The sequence below is a fragment of the Panthera tigris genome, chromosome B1 (assembly GCF_018350195.1).
Source record: "Panthera tigris isolate Pti1 chromosome B1, P.tigris_Pti1_mat1.1, whole genome shotgun sequence".
NCBI lineage: Eukaryota > Metazoa > Chordata > Mammalia > Carnivora > Felidae > Panthera > Panthera tigris.
The window spans coordinates 174,088,626-174,109,463 of NC_056663.1; the positions used below are offsets into that span (position 1 = coordinate 174,088,626).

The 20,838-nt window shown below is 35.4% G+C and overlaps 1 protein-coding gene across 3 annotated transcripts in view; it reads left to right on the forward strand.

Annotated features, from left to right (window-relative positions):
- Nucleotides 1-20,838, forward strand: part of ARAP2 (ArfGAP with RhoGAP domain, ankyrin repeat and PH domain 2) — a 213,653-nt gene that overhangs the window by 27,437 nt on the left and 165,378 nt on the right. For all 3 annotated transcript variants that reach the window (XM_042984792.1, XM_042984793.1, XM_042984794.1), the window contains 5 exons: nt 1,607-2,671; nt 11,578-11,636; nt 12,735-12,811; nt 13,524-13,615; nt 15,309-15,662. In XM_042984792.1, coding sequence (XP_042840726.1) covers nt 1,764-2,671; nt 11,578-11,636; nt 12,735-12,811; nt 13,524-13,615; nt 15,309-15,662 — 1,490 coding nt within the window. In that variant the 5' untranslated portion in view covers nt 1,607-1,763. The remainder of the gene's footprint in view (nt 1-1,606; nt 2,672-11,577; nt 11,637-12,734; nt 12,812-13,523; nt 13,616-15,308; nt 15,663-20,838) is intronic.

Below are 20,838 nucleotides of genomic sequence, written 5' to 3' on the forward strand. Positions count from 1 at the left end.
TGCATCCACAGTGCTGTCTGAGGATAATACGTGCTTTCCCTTTTTTGTGTGTACGTGTGTGTCAGTGTTTGCCGATATTTTTAAATAGTGGAGACAATAACTTTTGGCCTTTTGGCAGATAAGACATGCAGTGTCTGAGTGGTGTCTCTTGGAGAGTTATTTTGAAATGTGATTTTCAGAGACAGTGCATTAACACTTGTTCAGATAAATTGACTTAGATTGGGTGAGTCTCATTTTACTATTTCAGCATATGTTATGCATGTTGTCTACTTTTTTTTCTTTTTGTGGAAGCATAATATACAGGAGTGTGCACATATCCTACATTTTCACAAACTGAACACAGTCACATAAACAGCACCTAGATAAATGGACTTAAAAAAATTTAATGATGTTGTTTGGGAGTAAAATGAACCTATGTACATCTGCTATGTAGAAAGGAAAATGTGACCTTTAGACTTTTTTTTTCCCCCTTTCATATTATTTCCTGTTACCTAATGTATTTACATATTATTCAGGCAGTTTTATCTTGTATATCAATATTGTGCATACAATGCTACTGCATTTTTCGAATGAAAATTATTAACCTGAGAAATGTATTCTAACTGTGCTTTTTAAGAGTGTCTTTGCAGAAATGCATTAAAGGGTAGGGTTGTTCATACCTAGATACTGTTAAGAAACATTTTCTAAAATTTGGAAATCAAAAAGGACATGTATAGCATGTTCTTTCAATGCATTGTGTGGGGGTATTGTTTAACAGGCCCACCCTAGGGGTATTTATTTCTAATTTTGTGCTCTACTTTCTATGTGCTGTTTGATTAGAGCCCTGAACTGGGAAGTTGTCTGTTAGCTTATAGATTTTTGTCTGGTAGAGAGATAACCCCAAAGGTTATGGTTTTATTGCCCTGTAGGACATTAACCAGTTTTTTAAATCTAACCTACTAATCTTAGTCTTAACATGAAAAAAAAAAAAAGTCTTTTCAGTCTAAACCTATTGCACAAATGTTCCTGGAAACAGTCTTACCATCTTACTGGTTCCTTCATTAATGGGTTGAATAAATTATTTGACACATGTTCATTTTTTTTTTTTTTTTTTTTTAAATCTTTCTTTCTTTCTATTTTTTTTTTCAACGTTTTTTTATTTATTTTTGGGACAGAGAGAGACAGAGCATGAACGGGGGAGGGTCAGAGAGAGAGGGAGACACAGAATTGGAAGCAGGCTCCAGGCTCCGAGCCATCAGCCCAGAGCCTGACGCGGGGCTCGAACTCACGGACCGCGAGATCGTGACCTGGCTGAAGTCGGACGCTTAACTGACTGCGCCACCCAGGCGCCCCCACATGTTCATTTTATATTTGTGGGAAAGTTGTTTTTTACCTTTTTGAAAATCATCATTTGATCCCACCATGGCATTTCTGCCTTGTATCCTCACACTTTACCTAGGAATTGACTCTCTGGGGCATGCAGAGTAATGGCAAAGATTCTAAACTCTGAGTGAGCGAAAGTAATTATCCTCGTTTCTATTGTGTTTCTCCAGAGAAAGTTTATCATGTCAGACTAGGTTTTCATAACTAAAATATCCTAATCCATTAATATTCTTTTCTTTTTCAGGCTTAAGCACATAAAACATTCACTGTGAAGAAAATAACATTTTGAGACATTTCTCTGTTGCGAGTGATAGAGGAAAAACCAATACAGAAGTGGACTTTCCTGTGTGTATCTCCTTGTACTGCTTTTGATAACTCAGCTTAGTAATGAAGCCACCATTATGTCCTCAGTCAGTGAAGTAAATGTTGATATCAGAGATTTCCTAATGAGCATTAATTTGGAGCAGTATCTCCTACGCTTCCGCGAGTTTGGTTTTGATACTGTGAAGGACTGTGTGGCAGTCAATGACAGCGTGCTGCACAAAATTGGAATATCACCTACAGGACACCGGAGGAGGATACTGAAACAGTTGCAGATAATCTTGTCAAAAATGCAAGATATCCCAATATATGCAAATGTTCATAAAACAAAGAAGGACGATGAGACTTCAAAGATTCCCCATGCTCCATTCTCTGATGGGAGTAACTCTGTAGACCTTTCAGATGCAGGTGGTATTCAGGCACCTAGCCCAACGCAGTGGGAGACTGTTAACAAAACTCTTGATCAAAATGATGTTAGTGTAGAAAATAGCCAGTCTCTTAAATCAGATGATAAGCTGTCTCTTCCTAAACACAACTTTCCCCTTCCAGAAGAAGAACCACACCCAAGTTTGAATTCTTTTCACCATACTTTATTTGGTAGTGAAAATATTAAAGGAGAATCTTTGATTACAGAGATAACTATGGATTGCACAATCGAAGAGCAACAAACAAACAGAGCTGATTTGATCTCAGAAAATGTGAGCCAGCTTCCTGATGTGGGCTCTGAATGCCTTTCTTCCCTCCGCCCGTCAGTATCAGAGGCAAATTCTGGAAGTGGAACTAATGGTTTATTAGAAAGATCACTGCCATCCCCATTCTTTCAATTTCAAGGAGAGATGGTTGTAAATGATTTGTATGTTCCATCGTCACCAATCCTAGCACCCATGAGAAGCCGTAGCAAGCTGGTTTCAAGACCATCTAGATCTTTTCTGCTAAGACATCGTCCTGTACCAGAGATTCCAGGGTCTACAAAAGGAATTTCAGGGAGGTAAGAATTTTTATGACGAGCCCTAAGTATTCAATTTGAGTGGATTTAGTTGCTTGTAATGCGTATTTTTAGGATTGGTAAATTTGACGTCTATTAATTTGCCTATTTAATGACCCTTTTTTTTCTTCTAAAATGAGAACGTGTCATTTCTTTTGTACACTGTTTCCCAGAGTCTATTTCTAACTTATAACTGCCTGGGACTCTTTAGTTTTCTTCCATTTAAGTGGGGGAAAGTCCCTTCCTCTAATTTTACCTGGCAGTTCCTTCCCATGCCTTCCTTCACACCTGGTTTTAAATTCTTCCATGAGGGCAGTTCTTATATTTGAATTGTTGACTCTGTCTCCTGACTGGATTATTTGTCCTTCAGCGGCGGCCATGTTTCTTTTTTTTTTTTTTTTTTTAAACATTTATTCATTTTTTTTTGAGAGAGAGAGAGACAGAGTGTGAGTGGGGGAGGGGCAGAGAGAGAGAGGGAGCCACAGAATCCAAAGCAGGCTCCAGGTTTTGAGCTGTCAGCACAGAGCCCACCTTGGGGCTGGAACCCATGAACCGCGAGATCATGACCTGAGCCGAAGTCAGATGCTTAACTGACTGAGCCACTCAGTCGCCCCAGGGGCCCTGTTTCTAACATTTGTATCTCTACTGCTTGACACAATGCATTGGCATGAATTAGTAATTCAAGATACATGTAGGGAGCACCAGCTTGGTTCTGGTCACTGTGCTCGGTGGGGAGGTAGAGAGGAACGAAGGTGCTTGAAGTGTAGCGTAGGAGACAGATGGTAACAGTACAGTGTGAAATCCGGTTCACTGGAACCGGAATTCTAAAGAGGGGCCCACCAGCATTGCATGTTGGGTTGTTAGTCCTTTGAGGTAACTGCGGAGGCTAAGCGCTGACTTAACAGCAGAGAGAACTTTCGTCCCTTTCTCAGGGTTACACCTAAAATAGTTGTGGTTTTCTCCAGGGCTGTGGTGGGATGTTTTTCTTTTTTTTTTCTTTCTTTTTTTTAATTTTTTTTTTTTTCATTAAAAGCTAACACTTGTCTCTTTGCTGGGAGTCATGAGGTTGTTCGACTGTTAACTGCTGTGGTACTAGATGTAATTATGGATTTCCTGCACAGGCTCTAGGCTGGCATTTCTGCAATACCCTCCTTCCCTGCTTGTTTCCACTCTACCCCTACTGCTGGTACTGTTGCCTGTGGGCATCTTTGGTAATTACAGTGCAAAATCCTAGTTGTATTTGCAGGAGAAAATGCAGAAGTTTAGTATTTGCCAAAGAAAATGTGGCAATTTACAGGACTGTTGATTTAAGAACCTCTCATTAGAGCGTAAACTCTTTGAGGGAAGAGATCCTGTGTACTTTGTCTTTGTCTCTTGGCATCCCTCGCGCCAACAGCAAAGTCTAGTCTTTCCTTGGGAATCAGTAGTAATAGTGTCCTTTATTAAACATCCTAGGAGCCAGTTTGTTTTATAATTTCCTGTGGGTTATCTAAATCTCTCAGTGGCACTGGAGGTATTATTCCTACATTTTCTTAGGTAATTGAGCCCTAGGCTGATTTTGACAGGATCACATGAGTGGTAAACTGGAGTTTCATTCCAGTACATCAGACTCTAGAACCCACACACTTCCTTAACCACTCATTTAGGAAATATTCTTAAAAATATTCACTGCATATATGAGAAAGTATTAGGAATGTAGAAGGTTACCAATTTTTGTATGACACTGTAGTTTTAAAATATTTTGCTAATTTTAAACAAAGTAACTGAGGGCGGTTTGCCATGAGTATACACATTAAAATTGTGTCTTTGCCAGAACAGAATCCTTCGGGGAGTTGTAAGGATATAACTTCACACAAGAAACATTTGGCTTAAGTCTTAAAAGGTGCTATTTTTCATAAGTTCTTGAGAAACTTGATGTTTCTTCATTTGTAAGCGTAAGCTTTATATCATATGAAAGACTTGTAATTCACATTGTTTGTGAGTATGAGCCTTTGAAAATGAGAATTGAAATAATGTTAAAATTAGTAAATAAGTTAGTCCTAGTTGCATCGTAGCCCTGCCAGGTTACCCCTCATAACCTTTCTTCTTTGATTATGGCGGTAAATGGTAACCCTGCATCTGTGGTACTCAAATCATACAATGAGAAACTAAATTATTTTCAGACTTCACTTGTATTTTTCCTTGCGGTCCTGGCCTGAATTGCAAATAGGAATTTTGCAAGATTTTAAAATGTCATAATATGAGTTTTAAAATAAAACTGTGGATTATATAACCTGAGATTCTCTGTAATCAGATTACATCTAAATGATATTTTAGTACATTTCTGGATATACCAAATAAAAATATTTCTTTGTGGCCAAGGCTTTTAACATAATTTCTTTACTAAACATTTCATGTATCTGTTAAAAGGTATATATGATGTTGGATGCGTTCCTTGTGTGAAGCCTTCTGTTTTTGTCTCCCTGGACATCAGTTCCTCCCCAGCTGCCTCTTCCCTCCTTATTTATCTGACAAAATGGACACTCTGGTCAAATGGATTATCTTTGTCCTTGCCTTCAGTTTTTCCTGAATTCCTGCCTGCTCCTTTTCTTGGAAAGGCTGGGCTAGGTGGGGCTATTGAGCAATGAACCTCAGGATCTCTTTTTAACCTTTCTTGAGGGCCAGGGCAGAACTGGGCTTAAAGAGCTGGCTCTTCCCTTATTGCTTTCACCTGGAGGTTTCCCGTGGAGGCCTCCAAGCAGGAAGTGAGGTCCAGCATCTTACCATTTCCCTGGGAGTCCTGGGCGTGTCCTGTGATCCTTCCGGGAGCCTCCTCTTCTGTGCTCAAGACAGGAAAGAACAAGATCCTTTCAGCTACTAAAGAGGTACCTTTCTTACCCTCCTTCCCAGTTTAAAGATTTTCATACGTCTCGCATGCAACTGTTTTATCCTTGGCACAAGTCACAAAGTCCTTCTCTTTTAGGTATTGTGCCTCTAAATGTTTTTAGGGAAGGGGAAATAAGGAAGCAGAGATGGGGTGCAGGAAGATGAAAGGCGGGGCTGCACAGTGATTGGAGGGCATCTGTTATAATTTATTGTTAAGACTGGTGTACCATATTGACTGAAGGGTCTTTAAGAGTTTGAAATCTAAACCTGAAGTCTCCAGGCTTCTTTGAACTTTTTATTAAAAATAACAATCTTCGATATTTTTCTCTAGATATACGTAGACATGATACAGACATTAGAAATGGATAACCCTATTTTAGACTTTAATGTTGAAAGATATTTAAGCAGAAAATGTACAGAAAAGTCTTAAGCAGTGGTTGGGTGCATTGAATAAGAAAAATACAGAAACTCATCCCATCTTTTCGATGTTGAAGAAAAACTTCACATTTCATGTTATAGCAGAAAAATGCTTAGCAATCCAAAATTCTTTACATGCCTTTAAAATGTCTTCTTTTTAAATTCTATGAAAAAAAAGGCTGATTATTTTAATATTTTCAAAATTTGGACTTCACCTAAATTTTGACAAATCAAAATTTAAGTAGTTAATAGTTTGATTTATTCTTAGAGGATAATGATATCTGTCTGCTTCAGATTTTTTATAAGTAAAAAGACATTAGATTTATACTTTTTATTTCATAATATAAAAAAGCACCACTTTGAAAAATATGTGTTCTTAAATTCCAGTTATTTAACATACAGTGTAATATTAGTTTCAGGTGTAGAGTATAGTGATTCAATAATTCCACATGACACCCGGTGGTCATCACAACAAGTGCACTCCTTAATCTCCATCACCTATTTTACCCATCCCTCCACCCACCTCCTTTCTGATAACCATCACTTTGTTCTCTGTAGTTAAGAGTCTGTTTCTTGGTTTAACTGCCTCTTTCTTTTACCCCTCTCTGCTTGTTTGTTTTGTTTTCTTAAATTTGTCATATGACTGAAATAATAGGGTATTTAGTATCATACTGTCTAGTTCCTCCATATCATTGCAAATAACAAGATTTCATTATTTTTGATGGCTGAATAATATTCCATTATATATATAAGTACCACATCTTCTTTATCCATTCATCAGGCACTGGACACTTGGGCTGTTTCCATAATTTGGCTATTATAGATAATGCTGCAGTAAACATCAGGGTACATTTATCCTTTTGATTTCGTATTTTTGTATCTTTGGATAAATACCTAGTAGTGCAATTGATGGATCAGAGGGTAATTCTATTTTTAACATTCTGAGGAACCTCCCTGCTGTTTTCCAGAGTTGCTGTACAAGTTCACATTCCCACCAACCGTGCAAGAGGGTTCCCCTTTCTCTACATCCTCACCAATATCTATTGTCTCTTACGTAGTTGATTTTAGCTATTCTGACTTGTGTTAGGTGATATCTCTTTGTAGTTTTGATTTGTATTTCCCTGATGATCAGTGATGTTGAGCATCTTTTCATGTGTCTCTTGGCCATCTAGATATCTTCTTTGGAAATATGTCTATTCATGATTTCTGCCCATAAAAAAATACATTTTGAGCTACAATTTTTGCTAGTTTAAAGAACTATTTGAGGATAATAATGTAGACTTTTGTGTTGTAATCCATCTGTAATTATCATTTATTCTTTTCCTGAGGACATCTTTTTGGGAACGTCCTGGATTGAGACTTAAATATCTGTGCATTATAAATTTCGCATTCTTAGTCTGTGCTGTAGTTAATAGACTCATGTTTTCTGAAATCAGATTTGTGTGTTTAGTTAGATATATGTAACCTCAAGGCAGTTTTAAACTGCTGCCTAATGATCATGATTTTCTTTTGAATTCAATTCTGTAATGATCCGTAGTTAGTCCGTTGTAGTTTGTTATGAATTGCAAGAATTGCATTTTTTAAAAACATTCTGTGAAATGATGGTCCATTTATGGTGTATAATTATTTTTTGGTGTGGCTGCCTTGTCTAAGTAACAGGTAAGTGTGGATCATAAAGGGAGATCTTTAACATTAATTAACCTTCATAGCACTGCTTTATTTGGTTATTTTAGTGGTTTAAAATATATTAAAAAATAATATCTGTATTTTGCTAAAGATTCACTTTGGTAACCAGAGACTTTTTTTTTTTTTTTTTTTTTTGCAACTTGGTGTTTTAATATTATATTTGAGATTTATCCACATTGATGCACATACTTTATGTAATAATTGCTGTGTAGTATTTTACTAAAAAAAACAAAACAACACATGGTTATTCCTCTACTAGGTTGATGACATGTTTTCTCTATCACAAAGAAGAGTGTGAATACTTTTAAGGACTTTAAGAAACAAATGTGCACATAAAGTTTACCAGAAGGACCATTTTCTCCTCTAATAAAAATGATAATTGGTTCATTCTTGCTGTTTATATTGTGGAGGGCACACCTTATGCTCCTTAAAAGCATTTTTTCATTAATCCTCATAATATTCCCGGGAAGCAGGCCTGGGAATTAATCTCCTTCAGTAAATGAGGGAACCAGGCTCAGGACTGTTAGGTAACTTGACCAAGGTCACGAAAGCATAATTAATGAGAAGGTGATAACTACTGCTTTTCTTAATGGTTTTTTAATTTTTATAAATCAACCATGCTTTTATATGTTAAATTTAAAAAGCAACCTACAGTTTTTAGGATAACTGGTGGGAAGATAATAGGGCAGAAAGAGGCAGAAAGGAAAGAATGGGGGCTTTGCCTCTTGCTAGCTGTGGACTTGGGCTGGGAGAGCCTCCTTTATTGGCAGGATTAGGACAACTGGTTTTATGTCATAGAGCTGTTATGAGGATGAAATATGAGATGTAGATATATATAAATTCCTAACACAATGTTTTGTGCATAATAGATATTAGAATATAAAATAGCTTGTGATAACTTATTCATAGGTAAATGAGAATATAAATTACTGATGGCTGGTTTTCAAAATAACTTTTTTTCCTGTGTTGAGCTAATCTTTCATCAACACTAGATCAAATGAAGTTGGTTGATAGATTAAGTAATTTCTTGCAGTTGGATACTGAGTATCATAATTAAAACCACAAACATTTTTCTTTACGTTTCATATGACTAATAGTAAAACCAGCAAAATATGGTTTAAAGCACCACTAATATATTTAAAATTCTTGTAATTCGTCTTTAAACATGTTTTCAGTATATTTATCATGTATGTTAATATTTACTAATTTTATTAAATACTTATATATTAAATACATAATTTTCTTTTTTGGTTTTGATTTTTTTTTAATTTAAGAAATCTTTGTATACTCCAAGGTTGCAAAGATTTTCTTGCGTATATTTCCAGATGTTTTAGAACATTAGCATTAACATGTAGGTCTAAACTCCATTTCAAGTTCACTTTTGTATATGGTATGAAATAATGGTTGGTGTTCATTCCTTTTTTCATTAAGATATCCAGTTGTTCCAGCAACACTTGTTGAAAAGACTATCCTTTCCCCATTCAATTGCTTTCACATTTTTTCAGAAATCAGTAGACCGTAGATGTGTGGGAGTTAGGTGGAATTGTTATTTTGTTCCATTAATTTATGTGTTTATCCTTTCACCAATTATACACTGATTTGATTGCTATAGATTTAAGACTAAATATTGAAACTGTACAGTATAAATCTTCCAACTTGTTGTTCTTTTAAATATTTGACCATAGTAGGTTATTTGTGTGTGCATGTACATTTTAGAGTCATCTTGTCAATTTCTATATAAAAGCTCATTAGAATTTTGTTTGGTATTATATTGACCCTGTATATCAACATGTGGAGAATTGACATCTTAACAACATTGAGTTTTCCAATCCAATAACATGGTATATGTATCTATTTTGGTCTTTTTAAATTTTTCAATGTTACATGGTTTTCAGTGTGCAGATCATGCCCATGTTTGGTAAATTTATCCCTTACTATTTCATGTTTGATATTATTATAAAATTTATATTTCAAACTATTTTTCCAGTTGCTCAATGCTAGCATTTAGAAATACTATTGAATTTGTTAATATCTTCCCCTTATCCTGGGACCTTGCTAGGCTTACTAGTTTGAGAATCTTTCTGGCAGATTCCTTAGGATTTTCTACTTAATGGATACCTTCTGCTTGTAAGAGTTCTTATTTTCCAATCTGCATGCCCTTTATTTCTTTTATATATCATATTGTCCTGGATGGGACCTCTGAAATAATGTGATTATAAGTAGTGAGAGCAGACCTCCGTGTCTTACTCTCAATCTTCAAATCAGTCAGCCTTCAACATTATTTAGGATGTAGGTTTTTCATAAATGCCTTTCATTAGGTTGAGGAAGTTTTCTTCTGTTCCTAGTTTACTGAGAATCTTTGTCATTAATAGATGTTGGATTTTGTCAGTTGGTTTTCCTGGATCTGTTGTCATGAGACTGTGATTTTTCTCTTTTATTTTCTTAATTTGGTGAATTACATTGATTTTTCTCATGTTAAACCAACTACTTTGCTCTCCTGGAATAAATCTCATCTGGTTTTATATATATATATATATATATATATATATATATATATATATAAAGTGAGTCTCAGCATGTAAAGTCTTTGTAAATTAGCACTCATATATATATATATATATATATATATATATATTTTTTTTTTTTTTTTTTTTTTTAATGGGTTGTTGGATTTGATTTGCTAATATATTGCTAATTAGTTTTGCATCTAAATTCATGAGGACAATTTATTTAATAGTTATCTGTAGTTTTGTTTTTGACTGGCTTTGTGTCTGTAATACTGACCTTATAGAATGAATTGGGAAATAGTCTCTCCTTCCCTGTTTTCTGAAAAAGTTCATGTAGAATTGGTATTATTTCATTCTGAAATGTTTGGTGTAATTCATCAGTGAAATGGTTTGGCCTAGAGTGTTTTGCAGGTAGGTGACTACTAAATTCAATTTCTCTAATAGATCTAGGGATATTAAGATTTCTCTATTCTGTATCATATTTGGTAATTTATGTCTCAAAAATATTTCTATTTCATCTAAGTTGTTGGATTTATTGAAATAAAGTTTTTCTCAATAATCTGTAATTATCCCTTTAATGTTTGTAGGAATTGTAGTGGTGTCTTCTCTTTCATGCTGATATCGGTAGTTTGTCTCTCTTGTCTTTTATTTTCCTTCCCTGAGGTTTATCAATTTGATTGATCATTTTGAATAACCAGCTTTAGTTAAAATGATTTTAAACTTTATCCATATTTTATTTCATTAGTTTCTATTCTTTTTTTTTTTTTTTTTTAATCCTTGTTTGTAGTTATTTGGGCAGATACAAATTTCAGCGATCCTAAAGACACTGTCCTGATTCTTACACTTAGATGGAAAGATAGAACTCATTTATATAGTAATGGGTATTCATTACATCTGTTTACACAGTGTTTTCTTCTCTCATTGCTATTAGGCTGTATTCTAATTAATTACCTGTAATCTTTCTCTCCCAAGGCAGCAAATATTTTTAAGGAAAGGTCTTATATATTTTCATACTACGCTTATAGAGCCGACAAATTTTTGACTCAATTTTGTAATTGTAAAGTTTAATGACAAAAAACCCCTAATAAATAATGAATTCTAATTAGAAAATTAGTGTCTCACAGGGGTATGTCTAGCAGTTTTGAAAATCCAACGTACATACTAGCATTGGGCAAATATATTCATTTACTTTTGTAAAGTATAAATGTGAGAAGCAAATGCTTGTAAAATCTAGTGAAATCTCCTTAAGACTATTTAGAAAAACACATCTGTGGAATTTAGCCATTCTGTTTAATTAGAATCAAAGTTATTTTTGAATATTGGTTTTTCTACCCAGAAGAATGGAATGTATGTCTGTATCCTTTACTCAGTCTCATAGTTTACCAATTTTTGTTTATCTGTTTTAATTTATCTATTTTTCCCCTTTGCTTTAAGCTATTTCCGTGAGAGAAGAAACATTGCTACCTCAACTGGAAAGTCTGTGACACAGGAAAGTGAGTCTCAGCATGTAAAGTCTTTGTAAATTAGCACTCATATGACAGTCTTAAATGTGTGAAAATTGTGATCGAGAAAGTAGGCCCCCTGTGTAATAGGAAATAATGGGAATAACTATCTGCTAGGGTTCATAATACTTCAGATGCATTTAAAGATGAGTGAATAAAAGACAGTCATATGTACTCAGACTCTTGGAAATCTTCATATACTAATGTAAAAAGAATTTTTTTTTTTTTTTTTTGCACCAGGCTTCATTTATCAGTAGCCGCAGTCGAAGGCATTTAACTAAATTAAGTGGTTTCTGACATTCTGAGCTATAGGACCTGGATTTATGGAAAGTAATTTTGCCATGGTAACGGGAAAGGGCTGACATTACTTTGGTAAATTGATCATTGACAGAGGCTTTTCTTTCTTTTTGAAAATTCTGTTTATATATGTTCAGGAACATTCTTCTTAATAAGGTGGAAAACACTTGGTTACTGACCCTTTAAAAGTTTTTTTTTGCCATAACAGAGAATGAAAGTGTTAGGAATTCTTTCTTGTGGATGGGCGTAACACAAGGACAGTGGAAAATCTCTTGAAATAACTTATTTTTACAAGTGTATTAGTGGCTGTGGTGTTAGATTATATTAAGTAGATTCTGGTGTTTTGAGTGATACAGCGTCTAGTTGTTATGTTAGTGAACTTTTAATTATTCATTGGAAATTACAATAGATCTAACACTAACTTTATGCCATTAATACTGTATTCTTATTTAGGAATTAACATTATAAATGGCATCATATGTGGGAAATGTGCTTAGTTATATTAATGTGGATCTTAGAGGGTAGCAAGGCCATATATGACACATCACACTTTCCGAAACAGTGAGTAATATGCCTTGGTTGGGAAGTGAGAGGCATATACAGTGAGTGCTACACCAAGAAGCCATGGGATGAGTTGCTTTGGAGGTGAATATTATAAGCATAATTTTGGACTCTCAGAGAATAAAGCTTAAGTTGTGCTATTACTATAAAATTATTAAGTGCATACCTTTTTAAAAAAATGTTTCACATTATTTATATCTTTTCATTCTCATCCTATAATTTCCCCAAAAGATTCAAAGGAGGAAAATTCATCTTCCATTTTTCCTTATGGAGAGACCTTTCTCTTCCAGAGACTAGAAAATTCCAAGGTTAGTCCCATACATTTTTATTTTTTTTTTCCATTTTCAAGTCTTTGCTCTTCTGCCTATATTTCCCTCTTTGTTTCCTTTAAAGTGTTTGGAGAATGAGTTATATTGAAGCAGGACATTGGTAGTCAGTAAAATTCTTTTAAGTAAAATCATGTTGAATGTGTATCTTTAAATATATATCACAAAAATACATTCAATTTCAGGAATACAGGAGGGGGGGTTTCTGAATTTTCCAAAAAATAAGTTACTTTAAAGACAAACCCCCAAAGAAAGCAAAAGAACCCCCCTAGATTTTGCTTTTTGCCTTATACCCAAATATCTACTTCTAACATATCTTCATATCTTCATTATTTAATTTATCAGTCTTTCTTTCTTCTCAAGTACTTGTGCTCTTTTGGTTATTTTATTTCTTGGTCAGGATAAAACAGAAGTTGGAAGACAAAAAGTGGGAAATTAAAAGTAAATAAATTTTGTTCTTGGTTGGCATCTTCTGTTTTTCCTGGATGAAATGATGCATTATTAATGATTTAAATATCTTGAAAAAGGCATCGAGAGGCTATTTTTAGTATAGTCTCTCTAAGTTTTTACTGAAAATTGATCTAAGCAGTTAGATATTTATGTAATAAAACTAAGCTCACATTGTGGATATTTGGAAAATATTGCTGTCCTGAAAAATGTATGTATATAATATATGTGTATTTTTTTTTAATAGAAGAGATCTATAAAGAATGAATTTTGGACCCATGAAGAAACACTCAAAGGGGAAACAACTACTGAAAAAAATGCTTTTCTTGTGAAATCGAGGTATGAGGTCATGATTGATGATGATTAATTCTTTTGAATATAACGTTATGCAGTGTTGACTTCTTGCTCATATTATGTTTCTAAGAAAATAGTTTACATTAGTAAGTTCAAATCTTTCTCATTCTAGATGTTTCAGTAATGGCACTTACTCTATTAAAAAAATTTTTTTTTAGTTTGTTTAGAGCACAAGCGGGGCAGGGGCAGAGAGGAGGAGAGACAGAATCCCAAGCAGGTTCCGTGCCATCACGCAGAGCCCAGCGTGGGGCTCGAACTCACGAACGTGAGATCATGATCTGAGCTGAGATCAAGAGTCGGACGCTTAACCGACTACACCACCCAGGAACCCTGAATAATGGCACTTATTTTAATAATTGAACTTAGAGTCTGTAAATCCGGTGTATAGTGATATTTTGCAGCAGATTATGTTAGTCTTTTCCTAATTGAAATCACTCTTCCCATCCTAAAGTGGAAAATATGTGGTGCCCACAATTGTGTGTTAAAGATGGGAAGTTATGTTAATATGAAGGAGAAAGAGGCAGCGCAAAAAAAAAAAAAAAAAAAAAAAAAAAAAAAATTACTATCTAAGGTGCAGAATTCTTACAAATGTAATACATCCTTTTTTACTGGAAGTTCATCATTGACAAGTGGCTTGACAGTTTACCCAGTTATTTGGATCACTCATGAAATTAAGCAGTTTGTGAGGCACCAACTTGAATTTTAGTTTTCTCAACTTTATTAGGACTTAGTGTCCTGCATCATTACCTAATGTTCATTTTATATCTTCAATTTTATCCTTTTCTTTCCAAGTCTGATAATGTTGTGGGTTTTCTTAAGTTGAAACTAAATAATTGAGGATCTTCAGTTAGCATTTGATATGTATGTATTATAATGCAAAATGTGGAAGAGGCCAGGTTAAATCATTCTTTAAGGAAGTGAGTTTTTAGGACACTGTGTCCAAAAGGATGTAATTTGACTCCTACACATATTTATTTCATTGATTAGCAAAAACTTCTTTGTAATGAGTTTTATTATACATTAATGGCTGAGTGAACCTATTTTGTCATTCCTTAAATCTGTAGAAATATGCTTAGCTATTATGAATGTGTTCTGGTGAATATGATAGGTTACACAGCTTTTACCTTCTGATTGTATCCTGACTCTTTCTCATTTCCTAGCTAACAGTGTGGTGAAGTTTTCCCTCATTAGTGTTACAAAATAATACTAAAGCTCTTGGAATTGAATCGTGGAGAGCCAGAGAGGAGCAACAAGTTTCAAAGTGAGATCTCCAAATAGATGAGTTAGTGGTTCATGAATGTTACTCAGGGACTACAAGTTGGAATGGCTATTTAATGCTGTTGGTGATGATGTTAAATTACGAGGCAGGGAATGTGGTCAGTCTTCACCCTTAGTACCAGTCTGCACCCACCCCCACCCCCCACCCAAATAAACAGATCAGATTAATGACACATAAGAAAAATTGTACTACTTTCAGCAGTGTTCAAATATATCTTAGGGTAATAAAAGATTTCTGTTTTTCTGGAAGAGTTTTAGAAATTATCAGATGGGTTAATGGAGCTCTTAAGAGATTTCTGACTTTAAATTTCTGTGCAGTTTGTTTATAAATTTCAAAAGTAATCAGTGGCTCAAATACATATGGTATTTTGAAATGTTAACACAGTTTGTTTCCATTTAGCATATATGATAACAGGAAGGAGAATATAAGCGAAGACAAAGCAGAAGATATTTGGATACCTCGAGAGGACAAAGTTAATTTTCCAGTAGACTCTGCTTCAGAATCAGAATATTCAACAGTAGAAGAATGCTTTCAGAGTTTAAGAAGAAAAAATTCAAAGGCATCTAAATCTAGGACTCAAAAAGCATTGAATTTGGACCCTGTTAATAGGCACAGTTATCCGTTAAGCTCAACAAGTGGAAATACTGAGTCCTCAATCGTTTCCTCAAATGCAATATCTCCCTATGCCTGTTTTTATGGGTCCTCTGCAAGGAAGGTTAAATCCGGATGGCTAGACAAACTCTCCCCTCAAGGGTATGTAGTTTTTCATTTTTTTTCCCATAAGTAGCATATTTTCAGCAGTTCAAGTTTATCCATTTCTAAACCTGCTAGGTTGTTACTACTCTCCACCCCTCCCCTACCCCTATGCACAGCACACAGATACAGTTTTTAGGGGTTTTCAGTACACTTTTGCAAATGCTGTTCTTCAGACATAAGGAGGAACATGTGCAGTGTATTATGTGGAATGCTGGGTTAAGATTCTGAATAGCAGATTGAAATCGAAAGTTGCAATTTCACATCTAGATCCTTAATGTTAGTTTCTAACTTTACACTAAAATGCACTGTGTCCCAATTTATAGCAAAGAAAAACAATACAGATTGAGTTGGTATTACTAGGCCCACACTGTTTGGCTTTTGCTCATATTATAACAGTGTTCTGTTTGGGAATACAAGTCTTAATTGTAGTTAGAGAAAGTATGTCATTGTTAGATTTCAGGCTTCACTGGTATAGATACATTGTTTTGATTTTTGTATGTTGCACAGAAGGTCAGAGTCCCTTGAATATTATACTTTTAAAACAGATTTATCATTTTAGATGTTTACAAAGAGACTTCTGTCCCTTAAGGGTTATACAGTACTCAGAAATATTTGGGGAGGGATTGCGTTTAATTAGAATTGTTTTCTGGCATCCTGATTTTTTAATGTCCTTTTGAAATATTTACTTGAAATGTTCCTCATGAATTATTAAATTATTTTGGGATTAAATCTCTCATGTTTAAGTAGTGAGTATGGTGAGTCCTTGCAATATGCTGGTTTTCTTTACTATTCCCCCCAAAATGAGCCATCATTTCTAGAAAGCCTTGGACCTAAAATAAATTTTATTAGCAAAAAGTTACTAGAAGAAACATTAGTTGATTAGCGGGAGCAGGTTTTAATTTCTTAAGAAAGTGAAAAAAAAAAAAACAACTACACTTTTATGGTTAGTAATTATATATTTAATGCTTTCTATCATTGCATCCTTTTAGCAAATTAGATGTTGAATAACCTAATTTAGCAAATTAGAGTACTTCTTAGTATCAGTTATCCTGTCTCCTTTCTGGTTATTTAAGGTAACAAAGTAGTCAACTGTGCCTACTTTTCATCAGTCATCAGTACTATTGATAGTCTAATAGCAAAGGTAGGAGTAAGCATTCAAAAGTACACATTGGTGGAATGAAACAGTGAGTTTGAATATTCTCGAATCTTTCATTTCTGTAAAATTAAGGTGTTTAGGGAGATTCTTGTGCTCTCTCCAAACAAATACCACCAGAAGAGTTAGCGGACTCTGGGTACAGAGCCCCCAGCAGCTGTGGTTTCCTTTTCCTGCCTACTCTCTGGTGGTACCTTGTTCTCTGCAGGGTTGTTATGTTTATGCTCCGGGCACACTGAGAAAACTTCCCCATTATTGTCCACCCTGGGACAGTTAGAACATTTTTCCTCTCACTCTATCAGAACTCTGGCTTTCCATCCTTTCTATTCTGAATCTGCCTAAGGTCAGATGCTGTAAGTTGTCTAGATTTATGTTTTTCCATTTTAGGGGAAATAATTGAGTTTTCTGGCTTAACAGTTTTTCTCCTGGATACCAGGATGAATAGAGATGGGAAATTAAACAAAGAACTTGCTATATCACCAAGAGATTAAACTCTTTTATATGATTTTATTGTTATGACTTGAAAAGAAGTATATGTTACTGGCTTAGAAGCATGTATTATTTATTAGATCAGAAGTAGAATCTCTTAATTTCTCCTTTTCATAATTGGATTCTGTATTCTGTTGTGAGAGTGTTTAAAATGCTCATTAATTAGACAAAGTGATGCCTACCCACTCCTTATGCAGAGGTTATGAGCTTTATTTAACTCGTGGCCACATGTCTCTTTGGAGCACTTAGCACTGCTGGAGATGGCATTCTGAATTCCAGAGAGGAGGGATCAGCCAACTTTTTCTGTAAACGGTCAAATAATAAATACTTTAATCTTTATAGCCTCTGTGGGGTCTCCGAGAAGAATCAGCAACTCAACAGTTGTAGCCTGACAGCAGGCACAGAGAATATGCAGACCAGTGATTGAGGCTGTGTTTCAATAAAGACTTTATTTATAAACACAAATTTGGCCTGTGGGCCATAGAAGCATAAAGCAGATTAGATGTTTGGCTAAAATCTTATACCAGCTGCTTCTGTCTCTCCTAGGCCCCAAGTAGAAAATTATAACCTGATGCTTTCTGTTATTTTAATCAATATAGAAGTCATAAGAAGCAAGAACTCACTTTGGCGACCTTGTAACACTTACTGTTCTTTATGACTGGAATGTCCTTTTCCACAGAGCATCGTGACTTGTGTACCCTTCCTCAAGTTCTTGCTGTAATGTCTCCTTTGCATTGAGGCCCTCTTCCCCAACACCCCATCACTCCCTTCGTTACTTTATTAAAAACAAATAGCCACACTCAGTTGTCCTTCTCCAAACAGTGTTTGAAACTGTTCTCAGTCATGAGGGACGTTAAACAAAATTATCAGATTTATAATCTGGATTTATTTCACATGATCGAGTATCTGTTTTTGCAATGGAAATGCCAGTTCTGCATCAGTGCACAGTATGTGAAAGCTGCCTAGTATTTAGGAAGAAAGTAAGTGTGTACCATCATGCAACTAAAGAAATAGTAAAACATTCACAGTTGAGCTTAAAGTATGAACATTCACTAACTCTTTGAATGATCTAATTATACTATAGACTGATAGTATCAATTTCAAAAATTATATGGAAAAAAACTTAATAAAATGTAGAATGTGGGTGTATTATTTGTGTTTCAAACAAGTCAAGCAGATGAAAAACTTAATTAAATGGTACTTGTTTTTAAAAAAACTCACTGGGTTTTGAGGATAAAAAAAGTCTTTCTCACTCCCCTTTCTTAACTGTAACTAATAAGCTCAAGCTCTTTTTTTTTTTAAGTTTTTTAAATAAAAAAAAATTTTTTTAATGTTTATTTTTCAGAGAGTGAGGCAGAGCGTGAGTGGGGGAGGGGCAGAGAGAGAGGGAGACATAGAATCCGAAGCAGGCTCCAGGCTCTGAGCTGTCTGCACAGAGCTGGATGTGGGTCTCGAACTCCCGAGCTATGAGATCATGACCTGTGAGATCATGACCTGAACCAAAGTCATGCTTAACTGACTGAGCCACCCAGGCACCCATGATAAGCTCAAGCTCTTCCCTCAGTCTGAGTTGATGTAAATATGGAAGACTGGATACGGTTTATTGCAGCATTTCCCAAGTATGTGACTCAGAGGAAGAATCCTGCCAGTTGCTTTAAGGAAAAGACAACATGGTGAATGTGCTGTACCCTTGCTAGGAGGTACACATAGTGAAAGATCTAAGCATTATCTGCAACAACGAAACCTTTTTGACATTTTTAACTTGCTGTTTTCTAAAGATATTTGTATGTTCAGTATAATGCACCAACATTTTTATAAAAACTGCAGTGGATCTTGAATTCATATTTTACTAGGAAATATGTTGTATGACTTTCTTTCTTACTCAGCTAAATTCCTCTTTAAAAGAATTGTTAACTTTTTAACCTTTGAGAGGCATGGTGTGGGAATCTGAGCCTAGGACAGCAGAAGCAGAACATGTGAGGCTAACTCAGCAAATCGAACATATAATATGCTTAAGAATTTGTGGAGGAATACAGGGGTACCTGGGTGGCTCAGCTGATTGAGTGCCCGACTCTTGGTTTCAGCTCAAGTCATGATCTCTCATGGTTTGTGGGGTTGAGCCACGTCGGGCTCTGCATTGACAGTGTGGAGTCTGCTTGGGATTCTCTTTTTGACTCTCCCCCCACTCGGGTTTTCTCCCTCTCCCTCTCAATAAATAACTAAATTAATTAATAAACTAAAAAGATAATTTGTGGAGGAATACAAAAACGCCCATGATGTATGTGTTCCTTGCCTTCTTTATGTCTTTCATTAGGGCAGAAAAAAAGGAAGTAAATAAAAATAAAACCTAAATGCCGAGTATAGTTGGTACAGAAAGGTCCTCAGAGTACAGAATTGTGAGGTTACAGGGGGGTTGAGAAACCATTTCTTCAAAGATCTAGGAATGAGAAGTGGCAGTTCAGTTGGCCTTTGGAAAATAGATGAGATTTTAACTAGCGTTTTTAGAAGAAATACTTTTCTGGATAGAGGGAGTGAAAAGGCACCAACATAGATGGTACCTGGGGTACTGAAGTCTGTGGGATGGATAGCTGTGATTAGCTGGGTTATTTTATGGAAGATGTGAGTAAGCCTCTAGAACAAGGAGGTAGAAACTGTCAGTGGATTGCATGTTCAGGTTGAATAGAGAACTGAGGAAAATGAAAAAACCAGTGGTCAAAAATACCAAGAAAAGATCAAACCCCAGACAGTAGTTGGGAGTCAGACCACCCAGAAGCCAGTAATCCAGGACTTGGTGGGAGATGAGAGCTTATTACTCTTGGTGCCTTTGTCAGTGACTGATTTCGCAGTGTGTGCCCAGCGTGTCCAAGGCTACTTTAGTGGAGCGATTCCTCACCCTGGTACACAAGTGTGGGTGTGCCTCACATTTCCTGGGAATGCTGACCTCTGGCCTTTCAGTGAAAGCAAATGTAGTGCAAAGTTGACAAGTCTCTATCTGACCAAGATGTTACATACCATTCACTGTGTTGAACTTAAAGTTGAATCTTAGATCTTTGATAAAAAGTATCTAGTTGGCCATTTCTCAAATCATACTTTGTTTGTAAAGACTGTCCCAAGCAAATAAAAAGCCTCAATGTTTTATTTGTAGTTTAAGGAAACAATTTCTGAGTTTTAGTATTTATTAAATAACATGACTAATTTCTTTTAATCCATCTAGTGGCAGACAAATGAGTGAGGGTGTTGGAATCAGAAAGAAATTAGAGTTGTAAGCTATCTTGTTCATTTGCTATGTGACTCAATGTCTCAGGACCTCCATTTCCCACATAAAAGTGTAAGGTCAAGACTCCCTCTGTGGGCTCAGTTGGAAAAGTAGGTAACACTGGGCCTGACAACTGGGGCTGAATAAACCACAGTTTCCTTTCTCTTTAGAAGAGTATCACTTTATTTCAGACCTCTGATAATGTTAGTGAAAGTGAGTTCTAGTCAGTTCTTACCTTGGAAAATAGGATGTAAGGAAACCATGTGTTCACATTA